The sequence below is a fragment of the Hemitrygon akajei genome, chromosome 11 (genome assembly GCF_048418815.1).
Source record: "Hemitrygon akajei chromosome 11, sHemAka1.3, whole genome shotgun sequence".
In the NCBI taxonomy this organism is placed as follows: domain Eukaryota; kingdom Metazoa; phylum Chordata; class Chondrichthyes; order Myliobatiformes; family Dasyatidae; genus Hemitrygon; species Hemitrygon akajei.
In genome coordinates, this window is record NC_133134.1 from 81610807 (window position 1) to 81636103 (window position 25297).

Sequence of the window (25297 nt, forward strand, 5' to 3'; positions counted from 1 at the left end):
GGGGGTCCCGGTGAGTTTATAAGGAGGGTGATAATGGGGGTTCCGGTGAGTTTATAAGGAGACTGGGAATGGGGGTCCCAGTGAGTTTATAAGGAGAGTGGGAATGGGGGTCCCGGTGAGTTTATAAGGAGAATGAGAATGGGGCTCCCAGTGAGTTTATATGGAGACTGGGAATGGGGGTCCCAGTGAGTTTATAAGGAGACTGGGAATGGGGGTCCCAATGGGTTTAAAAGGAGACTGGGATTGGGGGTCCCGGTGAGTTTATATGTAGACTGGGAATGGGGGTCCCAATGGGTTTAAAAGGAGACTGGGAATGGGGGTCCCGGTGAGTTTATAAGGAGAGTGGGAATGGGGGTCCCAGTGAGTTTATAAGGAGAGTGATAATGGGGGTTCCGGTGAGTTTATAAGGGGACTGGGAATGGGGGTCCCGGTGAGTTTATAAGGAGAGTGGGAATGGGGGTCCCGGTGAGTTTAAAAGGAGAGTGGGAATGGGGGTCCCGGTGAGTTTATAAGGATACTGGGAATGGGGGTCCCAGTGAGTTTATAAGGAGACTGGGAATGGGGGTCCCTGTGAGTTTAATAGGAGAGTGGGAATGGGGGTCCCGGTGAGTTTATAAGGAGACTGGGAATGGGGGTCCCAGTGAGTTTATAAGGAGACTGGGAATGGGGGTCCCAGTGAGTTTATAAGGAGAGTGGGAATGGGGGTTCCGGTGAGTTTATAAGGATACTGGGAATGGGGGTCCCTGTGAGTTTATAAGGAGAGTGGGAATGCGGGTCCCTGTGAGTTTAAAAGTAGAGTGGGAATGGGGGTCCCGGTGAGTTTATAAGTAGACTGGGAATGGGGGTCCCAGTGAGTTTATAAGGAGACTGGGAATGGGGGTCCCTGTGAGTTTAAAAGGAGAGTGGGAATGGGGGTCCCAGTGAGTTTATAAGGAGACTGGGAATGGGGGTCTCGTTAGTTTATAAGCAGACTGGGAATGGGGGTCTCGGTGAGTTTACAAGGAGACTGGGAATGGGGGTCCAAGTGAGTTTACAAGGTGACTGGGAATGGGGGACCCGGTGAGTTTACAAGGTGACTGGGAATGGGGGTCCCGGTGAGTATACAAGGTGACTGGGAATGGGGGTCCCAGTGAGTTTATAAGCAGAGTGGGAATGGGGGTCTCGGTGAGTTTACAAGGAGACTGGGAATGGGGGTCCTGGTGAGTTTATAAGGAGACTGGGAATGGGGGTCCCAGTGAGTTTATAAGGAGACTGGGAATGGTGGTCCCTGTGAGTTTAAAAGGAGAGTGGGAATGGGGGTCCCGATGTGTTCATAAAGAGACTGGGAATGGGTGTCCTGGTGAGTTTATAAGGAGACTGGGACTGGTGGTCCCAGTGTGTTTATATGGAGACTGGGAATGGGGGTCCTTGTGAGTTTAAAAGGAGACTGGGAATGTGGGTCCCGATGTGTTCATAAGGTGACTGGGAATGGGGGTCCCAGTGAGTTTATAAGGAGACTGGGAATGGGGCTCCCGGTGAGTTTATTTGGAGAGTGGGAATGGGGTCCCGGTGAGTTTATAAGGAGAGTGGGAATGGGGGTCCCTGTGAGTTTAAAAGGAGAGTGGGAATGGGGGTCCCGGTGAGTTTATAAGGATACTGGGAATGGGGGTCCCAGTGAGTTTATAAGGAGACTGGGAATGGGGGTCCCAGTGAGTTTATAAGGAGACTGGGAATGAGGGTCCCAGTGAGTTTATATGGAGACTGGGAATGGGGGTCCCAGTGAGTTTATAAGGAGAGTGGGAATGGGGGTCATGGTGAGTTTATAAGGAGACTGGGAATGGGGGTCCCGGTGAGTTTATAAGGAGAGTGGGAATGGGGGTCCCAGTGAGTTTATAAGGAGAGTGGGAATGGGGGTCCCAGTGAGTCTATAAGGAGACTGGGAATGGGGGTCCCGGTGAGTTTATAAGGAGAGTGCGAATGGGGGTCCCAGTGAGTTTATAAGGAGAGTGGGAATGGGGGTCCCAGTGAGTGTATAAGGAGACTGGGAATGGGGGTCCCGGTGAGTTTATAAGGAGAGTGGGAATGGGGGTCCCAGTGAGTTTATAAGGAGAGTGGGAATGGGGGTCCCAGTGAGTTTATAAGGAGACTGGGAATGGGGGTCCCAGTGAGTTTATAAGGAGACTGGGAATGGGGGTCCCAGTGAGTTTATAAGGAGACTGGGAATGGGGGGTCCCAGTGAGTTTAAAAGGAGAGTGGGAATGGGGGTCATGGTGAGTTTATAAGGAGACTGGGAATGGGGGTCCCGGTGAGTTTATAAGGAGACTGGGAATGGGGGTCCCAGTGAGTTTATAAGGAGACTTGGAATGGGGGCCCCGTGAGTGTATAAGGAGACTGGGAATGGGGTTCCCAGTGAGTTTATAAGGAGACTGGGAATGGGGGTCCCAGTGAGTTTATAAGGAGACTGGGAATGGGGGTCCCAGTGAGTTTACAAGGAGACTGGGAATGGGGGTCCCAGTGAGTTTATAAGGAGAGGGGGAATGGGGGTCCCAGTGAGTCTATAAGGAGATTGGGAATGGGGGTCCCGGTGAGTTTATAAGGAGAGTGGGAATGGGGGTCCCAGTGAGTTTATAAGGAGAGTGGGAATGGGGGTCCCAGTGAGTGTATAAGGAGACTGGGAATGGGGGTCCCAGTGAGTTGATAAGGAGAGTGGGAATGGGGGTCCCAGTGAGTTTATAAGGAGAGTGGGAATGGGGGTCCCAGTGAGTTTATAAGGAGACTGGGAATGGGGGTCCCAGTGAGTTTATAAGGAGACTGGGAATGGGGGTCCCAGTGAGTTTATAAGGAGACTGGGAATGGGGGTCCCAGTGAGTTTAAAAGGAGAGTGGGAATGGGGGTCATGGTGAGTTTATAAGGAGACTGGGAATGGGGGTCCCGGTGAGTTTATAAGGAGAGTGGGAATGGGGGTCCCAGTGAGTTTATAAGGAGACTGGGAATGGGGATCCCAGTGAGTTTATAAGGAGAGTGGGAATGAGGGTCCCGGTGAGTTTATAAGGAGACTGGGAATGGGGGTCCCGGTGAGTTTATAAGGAGAGTGGTAATGGGGGTCCCGGTGAGTTTATAAGGAGAGTGGGAATGGGGGTCCCTGTGAGTTTAAAAGGAGACTGGGAATGGGGGTCCCAGTGAGTTTATAAGGAGAGTGGGAATGGGGGTCCCAGTGAGTTTACAAGGAGACTGGGAATGGGTGTCCCGGTGAGTTTATAAGGAGAGTGGGAATGGGGGTCCCAGTGAGTTTATAAGGAGAGTGGGAATGGGGGTCCCGGTAAGTTTATAAGGAGACTGGGAATGGGGGTCCCAGTGAGTTTATAAGGAGACTGGGAATGGGGGTCCCGGTGAGTTTATAAGCAGACTGGGAATGGGCGTCCCAGTGAGTTTATAAGGAGACTGGGAATGGGGGTTCTGGTGAGTTTATAAGGAGAGTTGGAATGGGGGTCCTGGTGAGTTTACACGGAGACTGGGAATGTGGGTCCCTGTGAGTTTATAAGGAGACTGGGAATGGGGGTCCCGGTGAGTTTATAAGGATACTGGGAATGGGGGTCCCAGTGAGTTTAAAAGGAGACTGGGAATGGGGGTCCCAGTGAGTTTATAAGGAGAGTGGGAATGGGGGTCCCTGTGAGTTTAAAAGGAGAGTGGGAATGGGGGTCCCGGTGAGTTTATAAGGATACTGGGAATGGGGGTCCCAGTGAGTTTTTAAGGAGACTGGGAATGGGGGTCCCAGTGAGTTTATAAGGAGAGTGGGAATGGGGGTGTCCCTGTGAGTTTAAAAGGAGAGTGGGAATGGGGGTCCCAGTGAGTTTATAAGGAGAGTGGGAATGGGGGTCCCGGTGAGTTTATAAGGATACTGGGAATGGGGGTCCCAGTGAGTTTAAAAGGAGACTGGGAATGGGGGTCCCTCTGAGTTTAAAAGGAGAGTGGGAATGGGGGTCCTGGTGAGTTTATAAGGAGACTGGGACTGGGGGTCCCAGTGAGTTTATATGGAGACTGGGAATGGGGTCCTTGTGAGTTTAAAAGGAGACTGGGAATGGGGGTCCCGATGTGTTCATAAGGTGGCTGGGAATGGGGGTCCCAGTGAGTTTATAAGGAGACTGGGAATGGGGCTCCCAGTGAGTTTATAAGGAGACTGGGAATGGGGGTCCCGATGTGTTCATAAGGTGACTGGGAATGGGGTCCCAGTGAGTTTATAAGGAGTCTGCGAATGGGGGTCCCGATGAGTTTATAAGGAGACTGGGAATGGGGGTCCCAGTGAGTTTATAAGGAGACTGGGAATGAGGGTCCCAGTGAGTTTATATGGAGACTGGGAATGGGGGTCCCAGTGAGTTTATAAGGAGAGTGGGAATGGGGGTCATGGTGAGTTTATAAGGAGACTGGGAATGGGGGTCCCGGTGAGTTTATAAGGAGAGTGGGAATGGGGGTCCCAGTGAGTTTATAAGGAGAGTGGGAATGGGGGTCCCAGTGAGTCTATAAGGAGACTGGGAATGGTGGTCCCTGTGAGTTTAAAAGGAGAGTGGGAATGGGGGTCCCGATGTGTTCATAAAGAGACTGGGAATGGGGGTCCCGGTGCGTTTATAAGGAGACTGGGAATGGGGGTCCCGGTTAGTTTATAAGGTGACTGGGAATGGGGGTCCCTGTGATTTTAAAAGGAGAGTGGGAATGGGGGTCCCAGTGAGTTTAAAAGGAGAGTGGGAATGGGGGTCCCGGTGTGTTTATAATGATACTGGGAATGGGGGTCCCAGTGAGTTTAAAAGGAGACAAGGAATGGGGTCCCAGTGAGTTTATAAGGAGAGTGGGAATGGGGGTCCCTGTGAGTTTAAAAGGAGAGTGGGAATGGGGGTCCCGGTGAGTTTATAAGGATACTGGGAATGGGGGTCCCAGTGAGTTTTTAAGGAGACTGAGAATGGGGGTCCCAGTGAGTTTATAAGGAGAGTGGGAATGGGGGTGTCCCTGTGAGTTTAAAAGGAGAGTTGGAATGGGGGTCTCAGTGAGTTTATAAGGAGAGTGGGAATGGGGGTCCCGGTGAGTTTATAAATATACCGGGAATGGGGGTCCCAGTGAGTTTAAAAGGAGACTGGGAATGGGGGTCCCTCTGAGTTTAAAAGGAGAGTGGGAATGGGTGTCCTGGTGAGTTTATAAGGAGACTGGGACTGGTGGTCCCAGTGTGTTTATATGGAGACTGGGAATGGGGGTCCTTGTGAGTTTAAAAGGAGACTGGGAATGTGGGTCCCGATGTGTTCATAAGGTGACTGGGAATGGGGGTCCCAGTGAGTTTATAAGGAGACTGGGAATGGGGCTCCCGGTGAGTTTATTTGGAGAGTGGGAATGGGGTCCCGGTGAGTTTATAAGGAGAGTGGGAATGGGGGTCCCGGTGAGTTTATAAGGATACTGGGAATGGGGGTCCCAGTGAGTTTATAAGGAGAGTGGGAATGGGGGTCCCAGTGAGTTTATAAGGAAACTGGGAATGGGGGTCCCAGTGAGTTTATAAGGAGACTGGGAATGGGGGTCCCAGTGAGTTTATAAGGAGAGTGGGAATGGGGGTCATGGTGTGTTTATAAGGAGACTGGGAATGGGGGTCCCGGTGAGTTTATAAGGAGAGTGGGAATGGGGGTCCCAGTGAGTTTATAAGGAGAGTGGGAATGGGGGTCCCAGTGAGTTTATAAGGAGACTGGGAATGGGGGTCCCAGTGAGTTTAAAAGGAGACTGGGAATGGGGGTCCCGGTAAGTTTATAAGGAGAGTGGGAATGGGGGTCCCTGTGAGTTTAAAAGGAGACTGGGAATGGGGGTCCCGGTGAGTTTATAAGGAGAGTGGGAATGGGGGTCCCGGTGAGTTTATAAGGAGAGTGGAGAATGGGGGTCCCGGTGAGTTTATAAGGAGAGTGGGAATGGGGGTCCCGGTGAGTTTAAAAGGAGAGTGGGAATGGGGGTCCCGGTGAGTTTAAAAGGAGAGTGGGAATGGGGGTCCCGGTGAGTTTATAAGGATACTGGGAATGGGGGTCCCAGTGAGTTTAAAAGGAGACTGGGAATGGGGGTCCCAGAGAGTTTATAAGGAGAGTGGGAATGGGGGTCCCTGAGAGTTTAAAAGGAGAGTGGGAATGGGGGTCCCGGTGAGTTTATAAGGATACTGGGAATGGGGGTCCCAGTGAGTTTTTAAGGAGAGTGGGAATGGGGGTCCCAGTGAGTTTATAAGGAGAGTGGGAATGGGGGTGTCCCTGTGAGTTTAAAAGGAGAGTGGGAATGGGGGTCCCAGTGAGTTTATAAGGAGAGTGGGAATGGGGGTCCCGGTGAGTTTATAAGGATACTGGGAATGGGGGTCCCAGTGAGTTTAAAAGGAGACTGGGAATGGGGGTCCCTCTGAGTTTAAAAGGAGAGTGGGAATGGGGGTCCTGGTGAGTTTATAAGGAGACTGGGACTGGGGGTCCCAGTGAGTTGATATGGAGACTGGGAATGGGGTCCTTGTGAGTTTAAAAGGAGACTGGGAATGGGGGTCCCGATGTGTTCATAAGGTGACTGGCAATGGGGGTCCCAGTGAGTTTATAAGGAGACTGGGAATGGGGCTCCCGGTGAGTTTATTTGGAGAGTGGGAATGGGGTCCCGGTGAGTTTAGAAGGAGAGTGGGAATGGGGGTCCCTGTGAGTTTAAAAGGAGAGTGGGAATGGGGGTCCCGGTGAGTTTATAAGGATACTGGGAATGGGGGTCCCAGTGAGTTTATAAGGAGACTGGGAATGGGGGTCCCAGTGAGTTTATAAGGAGACTGGGAATGAGGGTCCCAGTGAGTTTATATGGAGACTGGGAATGGGGGTCCCAGTGAGTTTATAAGGAGAGTGGGAATGGGGGTCATGGTGAGTTTATAAGGAGACTGGGAATGGGGGTCCCGGTGAGTTTATAAGGAGAGTGGGAATGGGGGTCCCAGTGAGTTTATAAGGAGAGTGGGAATGGGGGTCCCGGTGAGTCTATAAAGAGACTGGGAATGGGGGTCCCGGTGAGTTTATAAGGAGAGTGCGAATGGGGGTCCCAGTGAGTTTATAAGGAGAGTGGGAATGGGGGTCCCAGTGAGTGTATAAGGAGACTGGGAATGGGGGTCCCGGTGAGTTTATAAGGAGAGTGGGAATGGGGGTCCCAGTGAGTTTATAAGGAGAGTGGGAATGGGGGTCCCAGTGAGTTTATAAGGAGACTGGGAATGGGGGTCCCAGTGAGTTTATAAGGAGACTGGGAATGGGGGTCCCAGTGAGTTTATAAGGAGACTGGGAATGGGGGTCCCGGTGAGTTTAAAAGGAGAGTGGGAATGGGGGTCATGGTGAGTTTATAAGGAGACTGGGAATGGGGGTCCCGGTGAGTTTATAAGGAGACTGGGAATGGGGGTCCCGGTGAGTTTATAAGGAGACTTGGAATGGGGGCCCCGTGAGTTTATAAGGAGACTGGGAATGGGGTTCCCAGTGAGTTTATAAGGAGACTGGGAATGGGGGTCCCGGTGAGTTTATAAGGAGACTGGGAATGGGGGTCCCAGTGAGTTTACAAGGAGACTGGGAATGGGGGTCCCAGTGAGTTTATAAGGAGAGGGGGAATGGGGGTCCCAGTGAGTCTATAAGGAGATTGGGAATGGGGGTCCCGGTGAGTTTATAAGGAGAGTGGGAATGGGGGTCCCAGTGAGTTTATAAGGAGAGTGGGAATGGGGGGTCCCAGTGAGTGTATAAGGAGACTGGGAATGGGGGTCCCAGTGAGTTGATAAGGAGAGTGGGAATGGGGGTCCCAGTGAGTTTATAAGGAGAGTGGGAATGGGGGTCCCAGTGAGTTTATAAGGAGACTGGGAATGGGGGTCCCAGTGAGTTTATAAGGAGACTGGGAATGGGGGTCCCAGTGAGTTTATAAGGAGACTGGGAATGGGGGTCCCAGTGAGTTTAAAAGGAGAGTGGGAATGGGGGTCATGGTGAGTTTATAAGGAGACTGGGAATGGGGGTCCCGGTGAGTTTATAAGGAGAGTGGGAATGGGGGTCCCAGTGAGTTTATAAGGAGACTGGGAATGGGGATCCCAGTGAGTTTATAAGGAGAGTGGGAATGAGGGTCCCGGTGAGTTTATAAGGAGACTGGGAATGGGGGTCCCGGTGAGTTTATAAGGAGAGTGGTAATGGGGGTCCCGGTGAGTTTATAAGGAGAGTGGGAATGGGGGTCCCTGTGAGTTTAAAAGGAGACTGGGAATGGGGGTCCCAGTGAGTTTATAAGGAGAGTGGGAATGGGGGTCCCAGTGAGTTTACAAGGAGACTGGGAATGGGTGTCCCGGTGAGTTTATAAGGAGAGTGGGAATGGGGGTCCCAGTGAGTTTATAAGGAGAGTGGGAATGGGGGTCCCGGTAAGTTTATAAGGAGACTGGGAATGGGGGTCCCAGTGAGTTTATAAGGAGAGTGGGAATGGGGGTGTCCCTGTGAGTTTAAAAGGAGAGTGGGAATGGGGGGTCCCAGTGAGTTTATAAGGAGAGTGGGAATGGGGGTCCCGGTGAGTTTATAAGGATACTGGGAATGGGGGTCCCAGTGAGTTTAAAAGGAGACTGGGAATGGGGGTCCCTCTGAGTTTAAAAGGAGAGTGGGAATGGGGGTCCTGGTGAGTTTATAAGGAGACTGGGACTGGGGGTCCCAGTGAGTTTATATGGAGACTGGGAATGGGGTCCTTGTGAGTTTAAAAGGAGACTGGGAATGGGGGTCCCGATGTGTTCATAAGGTGGCTGGGAATGGGGGTCCCAGTGAGTTTATAAGGAGACTGGGAATGGGGCTCCCAGTGAGTTTATAAGGAGACTGGGAATGGGGTCCCGGTGAGTTTATAAGTAGAGTGGGAATGGGGGTCCCGATGTGTTCATAAGGTGACTGGGAATGGGGTCCCAGTGAGTTTATAAGGAGTCTGCGAATGGGGGTCCCGATGAGTTTATAAGGAGACTGGGAATGGAGGTCCCAGTGAGTTTATAAGGAGAGTGGGAATGGGGGTCCCAGTGAGTTTACAAGGAGACTGGGAATGGGTGTCCCGGTGAGTTTATAAGGAGAGTGGGAATGGGGGTCCCAGTGAGTTTATAAGGAGAGTGGGAATGGGGGTCCCGGTAAGTTTATAAGGAGACTGGGAATGGTGGTCCCAGTGAGTTTATAAGGAGACTGGGAATGGGGGGTCCCGGTGAGTTTATAAGGAGACTGGGAATGGGGGTCCCAGTGAGTTTATAAGGAGACTGGGAATGGGGGTTCTGGTGAGTTTATAAGGAGAGTTGGAATGGGGGTCCTGTTGAGTTTACACGGAGACTGGGAATGTGGGTCCCTGTGAGTTTATAAGGAGACTGGGAATGGGGTCCCACTGAGTTTATAAGACCTGGAATGGGGATAGCTGTGGGCTGTGGTGAGCTTACAAGGAGCATTTGGAGCATCTGATCCTAAATCACATGCCAAACAATCAGGATATCAGAACAACTCATGAATTATTAGAGTTTTATTACAAACTGTCAGTCCTACTGTTGTCTAAGTAAAGTCAAAATGCAACTGTGATTTTCATAATATCATCAATAAATGATAGAGAATTGATATCAATTTCATTTGAACTACACTTTGTTTAAGTAATATATAAATCTTACAAGTTTTGGTGATTTACATAATTATACAGATCGTATTGTTCTATAAAAGTTTCATACAATAAATATAGAGAGACAGATTCTTAGTAAACTCCATATAATCTATATAATTACATGTAAATTCATGTTAGTTTTTATTCAAATTCAATTTGATTCAAAGAAACTTTCACATGATGTTTGATATTTGTGCAATGAATTTGAGTTTAAAATAATTCCGTGGCTGTCTGCCACGTGTCCATGCCTACTTCCTTATTCCAGCTGAGGAGGAGGCCACTTCGCCCTTCGGCCAAATGCTGGCTCCCCAATGGAGCAATCGCCTCTATTCTGATACCTCCCTTTATCTCCTTGTGATCATACAATCTATTCTCTCTCACGTGACCATCATGGCCCCTTTGATCCATTCACTATTTACCTACGCAAAGTGTAGTTTACCAATGCCCAGGTCTCCAATGGGATCATCGGTGTGATCAAGGTAATGTGTCCAATCAAGAATTGGACTGAATTGGATTGGTCCCCAGGGCCTGATGGGATCCACCCCGGGATATCAGCAGAGGCAAGAGAGGAGTTTGCTGGGACTCTGTCTGTTCCCACAAGGGCCACGAGCAAAGCCGCTGGAAATCCAAAGCAACAGATGCGAAATGCTGGAGGAACTCAGCAGGTCAGGCAGCTTCTGTAGAAGGGAATGTAGTTTATGTTTCGGGTTGTGACCCTTCATCAGGACTGGGAAAAAGCTGAGAAGTCAGAGCATGAAGGTGGGTGGAGGTAAGGGAGTAATACAAGGTGGCAGGTGATAGGTGAAACCAGGAGAGGGGCAGGGGTGAAGTAAATAGCTGGGAAGTTGTTTGGTGAAAGAGATAAAGGTCTGGAGAAAGGGAATCTGATAGGAGAGGGTAGAAGACCATGGAAGAAAGGGAGGGGGAGGAGCACCAGAGGGAGATGATGGGCAGGTAAGGAGATAAGGTGAGGGAGGGGAACGGCCATGGGGGAACGGTGAAGGAGGGGGCACAGTTACCAGAAGTTTGAGAGATTGATGTTCATGCCATCAGGTTAGTGGCTACCCAGATGGAATACAAGGTGTTGCTCCTCCAACCTCCTCCTCAGCTATCACCTACCACTTTGTACTTCTTCCTCCCACCTTCTTGTTCTGACCTGTCATCTTTTTTCCCTGTCCTGATGGAGAGTCTCTGCCCAAAACATCGACTTTTTACTCTTTTCCATAGAAGCGGAGTTCCTCCAGCACCTTACGTGTGTTCTCAGAGGACTGGGATGTAGCCAGTAATGTTCCTGTGTTCAAGAAGGCCGCAGGGATAAGCAAGGGATTACCGGCTGGTGAATCTCATATCAGTAGTAGAGAAGCTATTGCAATAGTTTATTAGGGATAATCTTTACTCCCATTTGGAAAAGCTTGAGCTTATTAAAGATGGTTTTACATATTTTACTTTAGCTTTAGGGCTTTTTAAGGAGGTGATAAAGATGAGTGATGATTGGGGATGGCACAGTGGATATTGTTAATGTGAACTTTCGGAAGACTTACAGCAAGGTCCCGCATGGTGTGCCGTTCCAGAAGCAAGATGCATGGCATCCACGATGACCTGGTAGACTGTCCATTCAGCCCATCAAATCTGCTCCATCATTTGACCACGGCTAATTTATTTTCCCTCTCCACTCCATTTCTCCTGCCTTCACCCCGTAACCTTTGATATCCTGACTAATTAAACCTCTGCTTTAAACATACCCAGTGACTTGTCCTCCACAGCCACCTGTGGCACCACCAGATTTCTGAATGGCCAATGAACCAACCCATGAACACTACCTCACTAATTCCACTATTTTCTGTCTCTTTGTCCGCTAGATATATATGTAATATATTACTTATTGTTATTTATAGTAATAATTTATATATTGCACTGCACTGCTGCTGAAAAACAACAAATTGCACAACATACGTCAGTGATTTTAAGCCTGATTGTCATTCCCATATAGATGGGTTTAGTTTAAATAGGCATCACGGTCAGCACAGATATGTTGGGCTGAAGGGTCTGTTCCTTTGCTGTACTATTTTATGCTCTACGTCCATACTCTTACCAACTCTGTCATGTCAGGATTATAACATTCATCTCCACACTGGGGAAAATTATCTGGGTTCACTTAATATACTGTCTTTCAATAAGCACAAGAAATAGAATGAACATTTCAGGCCAAAGATCTTTCATCAGAACTGGTGATGACATGAAAGGTTAATTCTCTCTCCACGGACGCCCCCTGACCTGCTGAGTGATTCCAGTAGTTTATGGTTCTATTGATGCTGGTCGTCCTGACTAACCTTTGATAGACATCCCTCTAGAAACCTCACACAAAATGCTGGAGGAACTGGATGCTGGATTAAGGATACATTAGGGATATTTTGATAGGCAGACAGATGATAGAAAAATGGAGGGCTGTGTATAAGAGAAGGGTTAGATTGATTTTAGAATAGGTTATAAAGTTGACAAAACATCATGGGGCAAAAGGCCTGTACTGTGCTTAATGTTCTTTGAACCCAGCAAGTCAAGCAGTATCTATGAAGGGAAATAAATTCAGGTGTCCCCCGCTTTACGAATGTTCGCTTTACGCAACTTCGCTTTTACAAAAGACCTACGTTAGTGACCTGTTTTCGCATTACAAAGAGGATTTTTGCTTTTATGAAAATTTCCCCCTGTATAAATTAATGGTTCTTCGCTTTACGGCATTTCGGCTTAAGAAAGGTTTCACAGGAACGCTCTACTTTTGTAAAGGGGGGGAACACTTGTATTCCACATTTTGAGCCGATGCCCTTCACCGTGAGTCCTGATGAAGGATCTTGGCCCGAAACATTGTCTGTTCATTCCCCTCCACAGATGCTGCCTGACTTGCTGAGTTCCTCCAGCATTGTGTGTGTGTGTGTGTGTGGGGGGCTCAAGATTTCCACTGTCGGCAGAATCTCTTGCGTTTACCTCAGGGAAAACCACAGCAGCTCCCTACTCCCCACGACTCTGGTGCGTGCCTTACCGCGTAGGCCTCCTTGCTCTCGGGGTCGTCCTCATCCCATCGTCTCCACGGCAACAGCGGCACCCTCTGCAGGCTTTCCCCAAATACGTCCACGTGGAAGAAGGCGAAGTCCCCGCCCGTCATGCCTGCCCGCCTGGCGTTCAGGATCAGCTGGCGGAAGGTGTTGGGAGAGCAGCAGATGTACACAACTGCCCGGGAGCAAGAGGAACAAAGGCAGGTGTCAGCTCATTTCCAAAGAAGGGCCGTGGGGGTGGGTGCTGGCCATTTACACCCTGAAGTTGTTCCATCTTTCATTACAGCTGATCTACCTACACCCTTTTCCTGCGGTCTTTTCACCACAGGCAGAGATCTTTCAGACTCTGAACGGAGTCTGGAGTAGAGAATTCCAGAGGTTCATTGCCCTCTGTACAAAGATATTTCTTCATATCTTAGTCCTAAATTGGCCCGTTACTCTGGGTTTCCTAGTGCAAGACACCTCTAAGTCCATAGCACCCATTCTGTTGAGCTGTGTAAGTTTTAATGGGGTGGGCCTCAGTGTGGGGGGGCAGGTGAGGAGGGAGCACCTCACTACAGGAGGGCAGGTGAGGAGGGAGCACCTCAGTGCGGGAGGGCTGCTGAGCAGGATATACCTCCCTGTGGGAGGTCCGGTAAGGAGGGTGCGTCTCACTGCGGGAGAGGCAATGAGGAGGGAGCACCTCACTGCAGGACGGCCAGTAAAGAGGGTGTGCCTTACAGTGAGAAGGGTAGTGAGGGAAGAAGTCAAAATAAAGAGGGCTGGAGGAGAGAGAGAATCAATAGCTGGTGGGTGATAGGTGAATCCAGGGAAAGGGGGAGAAGGTAGGAGGGTGGAAGAGGAGGCAATAAAAGGGAGCAACGTGAGAAGCTGGGAGGCAATAGGTAGAGGAGTTAATGGGGTAAATAAGGTACCTGATAGGAGAGGACAGTAGACCATGGAACAATGGGAAGGAGGTGGGGAACCAGGGGATGGAAGGTGAAGGTGGATGGGCTGGTCGCGAGGCCAGGGGAGGGAAAAGAGAAGGGGTTACGGGGCCACAAGATAATGGAGGGAGGGGAGGATACCAGAAGCTAGAGAAATCAATGTTGATGCCATCAGGTTGGAGATTACCAAGACAGGATTCTCTTAGTAGTATGGAGGAATAGAGGGGTTGTAGGTTATGATGGGATATAGACAGGATGCAGAGCTGGGCTGAGAAGTGGCAGATAGAGTTCAATCCTGCAAGTATGTAGTGATGCACTTTGAAAGATCGAACCTCAACACAGAGTACAATGGCGGGAATCTTAACTGTGTGGAGGAACAGAGGAATCCAGAGGATCCATAGATCCCTCAAAGATGCCACACAAGTTGAGGAGGTAGTTAAGAAAGCCTATGGTGTGTTGGCCTTTATTGGTCAGTGGACTGAGTTCAAGAGCCACGAGGTAATGTTGCGGCTGCATAAAACTCTGTTTAGACCACACGGAGTAGTGTGTTCAGATCTGGTTGATTCAGGAAGGATGTAAGAGCTTTAGAGAGAGTGCAGTGGAGATTGATTTTGAAGTACACTGAAAGGTTGGTACGACATTGTGGGCTGAAGGGCCTGTACTGTTCTGTGTCTTCAGAGGAGATGTTGCTCCTCCAATCAGAGCCTGGTTTCAACATAGCAGTGGAGAAGGTAGTGGGAACGAGCAGTGGAATCAAAATTGCCACCTAAAAATCCTGGCTATTTTTTGCCCAGTTTTTAATACCAGAATTTTTTTTTTGGCATCTTAACTGGCTCAACACAACACTGTGATCTGAAGGACCTATTCGTGTGCTGTACTGTTCTGTGTTCTATCTGTGGGATTATTTTGCTGTTTGGGTTTTGGCAGTGAGTGTTTCTTTTGCTCCTTGGGGGCTAGGGTGGTAGGTTGCCAACATCCCCCCCCCCCCCCCACCCCTGGCAATGGGACTCTCTTGTTGGGTTCTTAGACCAATTTCTCAGCGCTTGCTAGCACATCAGATCCTGTGAATACTACGCGTGTTGGTCCCTGAAGACTGAACAACCAACTGAGCAGTAAATTTCCATCTCTACAGCCCACGCAGAATGTTTGGTTCTTTAGCATGATGAGTGCTTGAAACACTAATGTTGCTGTCAGAGGCTATTATTAAAGTCCTTACAGCAAGGTACTTACCAAATTTCATGGTAAGCAGGCAAATTCAACAATGTTTTGTGAAATGGAAATCGAGTTTGGACAATTTACTAGAGTCCTTTGCAGAAACAGGATGTGCTTTGGATAAAGGGGAAATGGGTAGCTATATTCAAGTTCAGTTTATTGTCATTCAACATGTATGTCACCAAATGAAACAATATTCCTCTGGACCAAGGTGAACAACACAGTATATATCTCACACAACACATGAAGTGCATTTATGACTCAAGTTCAAAGGTAAACAGTATAACACGACTGCCACTTCATACGTGATGAGACCTGGCTGGTGGCAGGGAATTCAGTAGTCTCATGACCCGGGAGAAGAAGCTGTTTCCTATTGTCCTAACTCTATGGTACCTTCTGCCTGATGGGAGGTCAAAGAGACTGTTGGAAGGATTAGAGGGATCATTGACAATGCTAAGGGTCCTGAGTACCATATATAACCATATAACAATTACAGCACGGAAACAGGCCATCTCGGCCCTTCTAGTCCGTGCCGAACGCTTATTCTCACCTAGTCCCACCTACCTGCACTCAGCCCATAACCCTCCATTCCTTTCCTGTCTTTATACCTATCCAATTTTTTTTTTTTAAATGACAAAATCGAACTTGCCTCTACCACTTCTACTGGAAGCTTGTTCCACACAGCTACCACTCTCTGAGTAAAGAAGTTCCTCCTCGTGTTACCCCTAAACTTTTTCCCCTTAACTCTTAACTCATGTCCTCTTGTTTGAATCTCCCCTACTCTCAATGGAAAAAGCTTATCCACGTCAACTCTATCTATCCCCCTCATATAATTTTAAATACCTCTATCAAGTCTCCCCTCAACCTTCTACGCTCTGAAGAATAAAGACCTAACTTGTTCAACCTTTCTCTGTAACTTAGGTGCTGAAACCCAGGTAACATTCTAGTAAATCTCCGCTGTACTCTCTCTATTTTGTTGACATCTTTCCTATAATTCAGTGACCAGAACTGTACACAATACTCCAAATTTGGCCTCACCAATGCCTTGTACAACTTTAACATTACATCCCAACTCCTACACTCAATGTTCTGATTTATAAAGACCAGCATACCAAAAGCTTTCTTCACCACCCTATCCACATGAGATTCCACCTTCAGGGAACTATGCACTATTATTCCTAGATCACTCTGTTCTACTGCATTCCTCAATGCCCTACCATTTACCATGTATGTCCTATTTTGATTATTCCTACCAAAATGTAGCACCTCACACTTATCAGCATTAAACTCCATCTGCCATCTTTCAGCCCACTCTTCTAACTGGCCTAAATCTCTCTGCAAGCTTTGAAAACCTGCTTCATTATCTACAATGCCACCTATCTTAGTATCACCTGCATACTTACTAATCCAATTTACCACCCCAAATTATGCAGCGCTAGGATAGATATCTCTGATGCATGTCAGAGAGACCCCGATGTTCCTCTCAGCATTCCTCACAATCCTTTGCAAGCAGATTTCCTCAAGACAAATTGATTTATTTATACAGCCCTTCGAGCCCCACCGCCCAGCAAACCCCTGGTTTAATCCTAGCCTAATGATGGGACATTTTACAAAGACCAATTAACCTCCCAACTGGTACGTCTTTAGAGTGGAGGAAGAAAGCAGAGCACCCGGAGGAAATCCATGGGGGTCACAGGAAGAACGTACAAACTCCTTACGGGCTGCGGCGGGAATGGAACCCAGGCTGCTGGTACTGTAAGGTGTTCTGCTAACCACTACGCTACCGTGCCCTCTCAGTTGTTGAGATTGCTCCTCGAAGGGGCATCTGTTGTACGAGGAAAAAGGGGTAACGTTAGAATTAGACAGAAGATTGGCCAGCTAGCAAGCTAGGAAACTAGTGAGCTCCAGCAAGCTAACTGGTGAATCTGAACAGTGAGTGGTCTAAGTGGGCTCTTTTCCGGGTCAGTGAGATGTACAGTAACGAATGGTATCTTGATGCTGAGTCTCAACAGTTGTTCTACAGATTATATATGCGACTTTGCTAAAGACACCAAATGTCCAGGTGTTAAGTTTGCAGATGATACGGAGGTAGATTATTAAGGAGATGATGTAATAAATTTCTGGAAGAGAAGCAGTCATTCTGCCTAGTCCCACCAACCTGCACCTGGACCATCACCCTCCCATCCATGGACTTATCCAAACCTCTCTTAAATGCGGCAACCAAACCCACATCCACCCCTTCTACTGTCAGCCTGTTCCACACCCTCTGAGTGAAGAAGTTCTCCCTCGGTTTCCCCTTTCACCCTTAACCTATGACATCTAGTTATAGTCTTACCCAACCTAGAGGAACAGTCTGGGATCTGAGGGTACAGCCACAGAATAAAGAGACGTCCTTATAAAACAGAGGAGGAGGAACATCTTCGGCCAGAGTTTGGTGAAGCTGTGGAATTCTTTGCCACAGAATGGCTGTGTAGTCATTCAATGTATTTGGAGCAGAGATTGATAAGGCTTTTATGAGGTGTTATGGCAGGAGAATGGGGGTGAAAAAAAATCAGCCATAATTGAATGGCAGAACAGACTCAATGGGTTAAATGGCCTAATTCTAATCCAATGTTTTATGGCCTTATTTTGTGTGCAAAGTCTGATGTGGTACAAAACCATGAAAAGCAGGTGGCAGCATCATAGCCACATAGGTATAGACAGAATATAACTTGTACATAAATTATACTTCAAATTATACTATACAATGAAAAAACTGTGCAAAAGCAAAAAAAAAAATCAAAGACAGAGTTGAAGACAAGTGGAGGACAGGTGGTGCTGAGGAGGCAGTACTGACTGTGGTGCTATGCTGCTGGAGGGACATGGTTGAAGAACTACCATGTTGCCAGGGGGCAACGCTGAGGGAGTGATGTCCTGCTGAAGGGGCAGCGGTGAGGCAGTGCTCCACTTGTGCAGAGGACAGCAGTGAGGCTGTGCCACTCTGTTGTCTGTGCCATTTTGTCCTAACAATATGTTATACGTAGGAAGGGCATTCCTTTAGCAAATGGTACACTGAGCCACACAAATAAGCGTCAGGAAAAGAGACTAAAAATTCAGTCACACCAGTTGTTGGACCCATAAGACACAGGAGCAGAACTAATCCATTGGGCCCATTGAGTCTGCTCTGCCATTCAATCATGGCTGGTTTATTATTCCCTCTCAACTGTAATATCCAGGACATCTTCACAGATCGATGCCTCAAAAAGGCAGCATCCGTCATTAAGGATCCCCAGCACCCAGGCCGTCAGGAAGGAGGTACAGAAGCCTGAAGGCACACACTCAATGATTCAGGAACAGGTTCTTCCCCTCTGCCATCCGATTTCTGAATGGACATGGAACCCGTGAACACTACCTCACTACTTTTTTATTTCTACTTTTGCACTACTTACTTAATTTAATTTAATTATTTTATATATATTTACTATAATTCAGTTTTTTTCTTTTCTATTACTATGTATTGCTTGGCCGCTTGGCCAAGTGGTTAAGGCGTTTGTCTAGTGATCTGAAGGTAGCTAGTTTGAGCCTTGGCTGAGGCTGCGTATGTGTCCTTGAGCAAGGCACTTAACCACACATTGCTCTGCGACGACACCAGTGCCAAGCTGTATGGGTCCTAATGCCCTTCCCCTGGACAACATTGGTGGCGTGGAGAGGGGAGACTTTCAGCTCGGGCAACTGCCGGTCTTCCATAAAAAAAACCTTTCCCAGGCTTGCGCCCTGGAAACTTTCCAAGGTGCAAATCCATGGTCTATTGAGACTAACGGAGGCCTACATTGCTGCCACAAGGTCAATAAGTTTCACGACAAGTCCCAGTTATGTTAAACTTGATTCTGATTCCTTCTCCTGCCTTCTCTTATAATGTTTGACACCCTTACTAATCAAGAACCTATCAAGCTTCTGAGTCCCTCTAGCATTTTGTACAATTATTTTATCAGCCTCTGTTTTAAATATACTCAATGACTTGGCCTCTGTCTGTGCAATGAATTCCACAGATTCACCGCCCTCTGGCTGAAGAAATTCCTCCTCATCTCTGTTTGAAAGAAACATCCTTCTATTCTGTGGCTGTTACCTCTGGTCCTAGACTCTCCCGGTTGTTTTTAAGGAGTCCCTCACAGATGAAGACAGTGAAGCAATCTGAACTTAGAGTGACAGGAATGTGAAATTGACTCACAGGGAGTAGTTGGGGGTTCGGGGAAGACTGGACAGAGATGGGAATAACAGCAAGTGGTGCCAGTGGGGAATAGAGATGGTATTTGGTATTGGCTTTGGTTTATTATTGTCACATGTACTGAGACAGTGAAAATATTGTCTTGCATACTATTTTTACAGATCACAGTGCATTGAGCTAGAATAAGGTTAAACAACAACAATGCAGAATAAAGTGTAAAAGCTACAGATAAAGTTCAGAGCAGGTAAGCAATGAAGTGCAAGATCATAACAAAATAGATTGTGAGGCCAGGAGTCCAACTTATCGTAGAAGAGGTCCATTCAAGAGTCCATTTACAGCACGATAGAAGCTGTCCTTAAGTCTGCTGATATGGACTTTCAGGCTTCTGTATCTTTTGCCAAATGGGAGAGGGAAGAAGAGAGAATGTAATGATCGGGTGGGTCTTTAATTCTGCTGGCTGCTTTACTGGGGCAGTGAGAAGGGTAGACAGAGTTCATGGAGGGGAGGTTGGTTCCTGTGATGTGCTGAGCTGTGTCCACAATTCTCTGCTGTCTCTTGCTGTCACATGCAGAGCAGTTGCCGTACCAAACTGTGATACATACAGATAGAATGCTTTCTATAGTGCATCGGTAAGAACTGGTAAGGGTCCTCGGGAGTGAGGTAGAGCCCAGGATCCGAGAGCACGGCCTCAGAATAAAGGATGTCCCTTTAGAACTGAGTTGAGGAGGAATTTCTTCAGATGGAGTGTGAGGAATTTGTGGAATTCATAGCCGTAGACAGAAGTCATTGGATGCATTTAAGGCAGAGGTTGATAGTTCTTGATTGGTAAGGGGGTTAAGGGTTACAGGGAGAAGATCATCAGCAGTAAAGCAAACCGGATATCATGCAAGTGTCAAGGGCAGCATGCCCAGAATTTGGAGGAGAATTTCCAAAGACTCCACCCTGATTGCTTAAGGTGGTAGAACCCTGGCCAAGAAATCACAGGGGACAGGCTGATTTAAAAAATACTTAGCAGTGGAGCACAGTGAGTGAGAGCCGCTGTCAAGATGGAAACTTTTCCCAGATCAAATTTAGTTCCACCCACAGATCTCTGGGACAAGCTCAACACCACTTCTTGGACTTGGTAACAGCTCATGACAGGAAAATATATTAAGAGGAGCAAGGGATATTTTCTGTGGGGGTTACCCTGGCAGGAGTTTCACAGATTGATGTATTGAAACAACACCACAAGACCTGCAGGTTAATTGATTCACGTTGTGGCAGTTACAGAATTGGGAACATGGAAAAGACGCTTCTTAACCAGATTAAAGTAATATTTTCAAAGTGAATTGAGGGTGAAATTCCACCTGGGAAGCCTCCAATCTGATGGCATGATTATCAATCTCTTCTTCAGTAAAAGAAATTCCCTCTCCTCTTCTTCTATTCCCCACTCAGGCCTCTTACCTCATCTCACCTGCCTATCACCTCCCCCTGGTGCCTCTCCTCCCTCCCTTTCTCCTATGGTCCACTCTACTTTCCCGTCAGATTCCTTTATCTTCAGCCCTTTACCTTTCCTACCCATCTGGCTTCAACTATCACCTTCTAGCATGTCCTTCCCCACCCCCCACCCCCCCGCCACCTTTGTATTCTGGTTTCCTCGCCCTTCCTTTCCAGCCCTAAAGGAGGGTCTCGGTCCAAAACGTTGACTGTTCATTTCCACAGATATGGCTTGACCTGCTGTGTTCCTCCAGCATTGTGTGCACGTTGCTCTGGATTTCCAGCATCTGCAGAATTTCTATCAATTTTGTTTGCCTCCATCAAGGTCAGTTCTTGTTCTCCGGGTGGCACAATAGCATAGTGGGTGGCACATCACTTTACAGCGCCAGCATTAACAACCGGAGTTCCATTCCTGCCCCTGGAAGGACTTTGTTCGTTCTCCCTTTGACCGTGTGGGTTTGCTCTGGTTTGCTTCCACATTAAAGGGTTAGGGTTAGTAAGCTATAGGCATGGCAACCCTTGCAGGCTGCCTCCAGCACATCCTCAGATCATGTTGGTCATTGACACAAGCAATGCACTTCACTGAATGCTTCAATGTTCCTATGAGAAATAAAACTAATCTTTAAGATCTGTATTCTTTAATTGATTCATCTTGTGACATTTATAGAATCTGAAAATTGGAAAAGGAATGATTGGAGGAAGCCTTTCTTCACCAGATTAAAGTATATTTTCCGAAGTTGATTCAGGATGAAAAATGATCGGGAGTCTTGACTGTCTCCATCAAGTTCCCCCTCAGATTCCCTTAAATATTTCACCTTTCACCCTAAACCTATGACCTCTAGATCTAGTCTCATCAACTTGTGCCTTCACATCTATCTATACCCCTCATAATTTTGTACACCTCTTTCAAATCTCCTCTTAACCGGCTGCGCTCCAGGGAATAAAGTCCTAATCTATTCAAACTTTCGCTATGACTCAGGTTCTCGTCCCAACAAATTCTTTAAAAATGTAGTTTACACTCTTTCAAAGTCACCTGTAGGTAGGTGACCAGAACTGCACACAACACTCCAAATTTGGCCTCACCAATGTCTTGTACTTCAACCTAACATCCCAACTCCTACACTCAATAGTCCCGACGAAGGGTCTCGGCCCAAAACGTTAGCTGTACTTCTTCCTATAGATGCTGCCTGGCCTGCAACATTCCACCAGCATTTTGTGTGTGTGCCCTGATTTATTGTCACAAATTGTCACAACTGGGGTCATTTATATAAAAAAAGAGATTCTTTTATCAGTAAGTATGTGGAGTGTATTTTCTCAGACACCTCATGGATTGTTTACCTTTTGTTTGTCTTTGGACTAGCTCTGGATTCTTACTTTGTGTTGCAGGTGTCTCTTTTGGTATCATGGGGATTATTAAGTTCACTTTGTACTTATTACTTTTATTCAGTTTGGGATAATTTAGTTAGCATGGTATTTTCAATGCCTTGTAGTTTTGATTTGGGGCTTATTGCTTTATCTGGACATCAATATTGACTGATTGGTCTAATTCCTATGTGCTCCAGGGTGTATTTCAGGTGGTCATGCCAGCTCCTCTTTGCTGGCTCATTATACTAACTTGTCTGGTGAAACTCAGACCAAGTTCTTCTGTGTATTGTCAGTGATTACAGTTCATCAAGATTTTGTATTGTTCTGCTGGTTAATTTCTGTAATAAATCTTAATTTTTGTTTGAACTGCTGAAGTCCCTGTGATTCCTGCACTTGAGTTCGCTAGTGACCCTCACACCAATGTGCCAAAGCCCTCTTTATGACCATAGGATGCCATTTTCAAGGAATTATGGATCTGTATTCCCAGGTTTCTTGGTTCTGTCACACTCCTCAGTCCCATACCAGTCAGTATGTAAACCTTACCCTGATTTGTCCATCCAAAATGCAACACCTCACACTTATCTGCATTAAATTCCATCTTTTCAGCCCATTTTCCCAGGTGGTCAAGATCACACTGCAAAGTTTCGATAGCCTTCTTGACTATGCTTGGTGTCGATTTGCTACAAACCCTAAGTTGGTTGAAAGCTACTGCTGGTTAGGGCATCACATCCTAACAATCTGGGACTTGGTCTCAATTGGGAAGTTAGCAAACTCTTTCCACTGCCAAGCTCCCCAGTGGCCTACAGGTTAGTGAGACTTTCACTGCCACTACCCAGGTTCAATTCCCAGTCAGGTAAGAGTGTTTGGGAGGTGTATGGAGGCCTATGGTCCAGTTGTAGGTCAATTGGATGAGTCAGAATAACAGTTTAGCACAGACTTGATGGTTTGAAGGGGCTGTTTCCATATTGTAGTGTTCTGTGACTCTGTAGTGACATCAGCTGGGAACAGAGATGGGATTTCCACCAGACCATGAGACATAGCAGCAGAACTAGGACATCCCGCCCATTAAATATGCTCCACCATTTGATCATGGCTGATCTATTTTCTCTCTCAACCCCATTCTCCTGCTTTCTCCTCGTAACCAAGTTGTTGGGTATATTTAAAGCAGAGGTTGACATGACTAGTCTTGATTAGTAGGGATGTCAACTGTTGCAGGGAGAAGGGAAGAGAGTGGGGTTTAGAAGGAAATTAAATCAGCCGTGATGGAATGGCAGCACAGACTCGGTGGGCCAAAAACCCTAATTCTGCTCCTTATGGAAAAGAATGAATGATGTGTGAGATCGGAATCCTCGATCAAGACTCAGGAATCCCAAATGGCAATTCCTACCCCTCTCCGTAGATGCCGCCCAACCCGCCGAGTTCCGCCAGCAAAGTTTTTGATGGCATGCAAGTCAAGACAGGAAGCAGCTATAATCATGTGCTGGTGGATTAAAGTGAGAACAGCCCAAACCTGAACGTGGAGAAGATCAAGGAAATCATTATGGACTTCAGGAAGCTGCAGACAAACCATCCCCCTCCTCCATAGAGAGAATTAAGTGCACCAAGTTCACATCACCGATGACCTCACCTGGTCCCTTAATATTACCTCCCCGAACAGGAAGCCACAGCAGCACCTTCACTTCCTAAGACGATTGAGGCAAGCCAGGTTTTCACCCCCCCCCCCCCCCCCCAATCTTAACTGGGTATTACACTGAGAGTATCCTGTCAAGTTACAACTCCATCTGGTGGGAGCAGTCAAGCATCGGACCAGAAGTCTCTACAATGGACTGTGGGAACAGCTGAGAGGATTGTAGGGGTCTCCCTAACATCCATTGGGGACATTTATCAGGAGCACTGCATCTGTGGGGCCCTTAGTGTTATTTAGGATCCCACCCATCCATCCAGCATCCTCTTCGACTTTCTACCGTCAGGCAGGAGACTCTGATGCATAAAAACAAGAACAGTCAGGATGAGAAACAGTTTCTTCCCTCAGGTCATTAGGCTTCTGAATTCCCTGCCGCATCGTATTCGAAGTGTCACTGGTTAATCTGTTCTGTACCTTGCAATACTGTATTTAATTTATGCACTTTAGTTTGTTATTTATATTTGATTTATCTGTAGGTTTTATCCTTACCTTCATAAGTTATCGTGTGTTACGTGTGCTTTACACCCTGACTCAGAGAAATATTGTTTTGTTTCTATAGACATTGTATGGTTATGTACATCATATACATATATATAGTTATATGACAATAAACTTTACTTGACTTGAATGGTGAGGGACCTGGTGGCTATTTTCTTGTGCCTTTGTGGAAGATTTTTGGTAACCAAAGGCCTTAAGGAAACAGAAAGAAGATGGAAGACATTGAGGGTCCTCGAATGCGGAGTAACATTGCAGTCCAGATGAAAGATCTCGACCAGTAATATTGACTATCCATTTCTCTCTGTAGATGCTGCACGACCTACTGGGTTCCTTCAGCATCTTGCGTGTTGTATTACAAGAGCAGGTAGAGAGATGGGGGTGAGCTCAAAGACTAACCACAATTCCAGTAAATGGCAGTACCGGCGCAGAGAGCTGAGTGTACTACATAGTCTAGTCTAGATCTTGGCAAGGGAGAAATCGGAAGACACAATTGATCTCTCTCTCATGTATACAGTATATGTGGCTATATACATATAGCCACAGAGAACAGGGGGCAGCTGCAAAAGGAGAGACTGAAAAACCAAAACAACCTAACCACTAAACACAGCCACCACTTATTCTTGTCCAGACTGTTCCAGAATACGTGGCTCCCAGATCAGCCTCTAAAGCCACCTGAAGACCCATCAATAGACAACCCCTTACTTGAAATACCTAGTAGTGCGATCTCCAAAATTTTTTTATTTAGTGTAAAACATCCATTTTAACACACACACACACATATATACATACACACATATACATACACACACCATATATGCATATATAGTGTGTATGTATAATATTTTATTAAAATAGGTATTAAATGCAACACCTGGGGATTATAACATGGCTCCTGGTAAATACGACAGGGAATTAAGGGGAATTGTTTTCCCTGTAGAGTGACAGGAATGTGAAACAGTTCCACAGCGGATGGTTGAATGGAAGAGAAACTGGAAACTGGAAAGGCATGGGAGAGAGGGGATTAGAAGGGGTGGAGGCGGGGGAATAGAGATGGTTAGGATGGGGAAAGGGAGAGGGGAGATGGAGGGGATGTTGACAGTGAGGTGGGGGATGGAGATAGTGAAAGGAGAGGGAGAACGAGAAGGAAATTTTGCCAGAGGGAGGGAATTTTGGCAGGGAGGGGAGGGCAATGGAGGCAAAAGGGGTGATGGAGGCTGTGGGGGGGGGAAGGGTGATGGGGCAGTGGGGGGGATGGCGATGGAGGCAG

At 47.3% G+C, this 25297-nt stretch overlaps 1 protein-coding gene across 4 annotated transcripts in view; it reads right to left on the reverse strand.

The window, feature by feature from the left end:
• The window catches only part of LOC140735767 (atrial natriuretic peptide receptor 1-like), a 312139-nt gene that overhangs the window by 284182 nt on the left and 2660 nt on the right, over positions 1-25297 (reverse strand). For all 4 annotated transcript variants that reach the window (XM_073061232.1, XM_073061231.1, XM_073061230.1 and 1 more), the window contains one exon: positions 12653-12840. In XM_073061232.1, coding sequence (XP_072917333.1) covers positions 12653-12840 — 188 coding nt within the window. The remainder of the gene's footprint in view (positions 1-12652; positions 12841-25297) is intronic.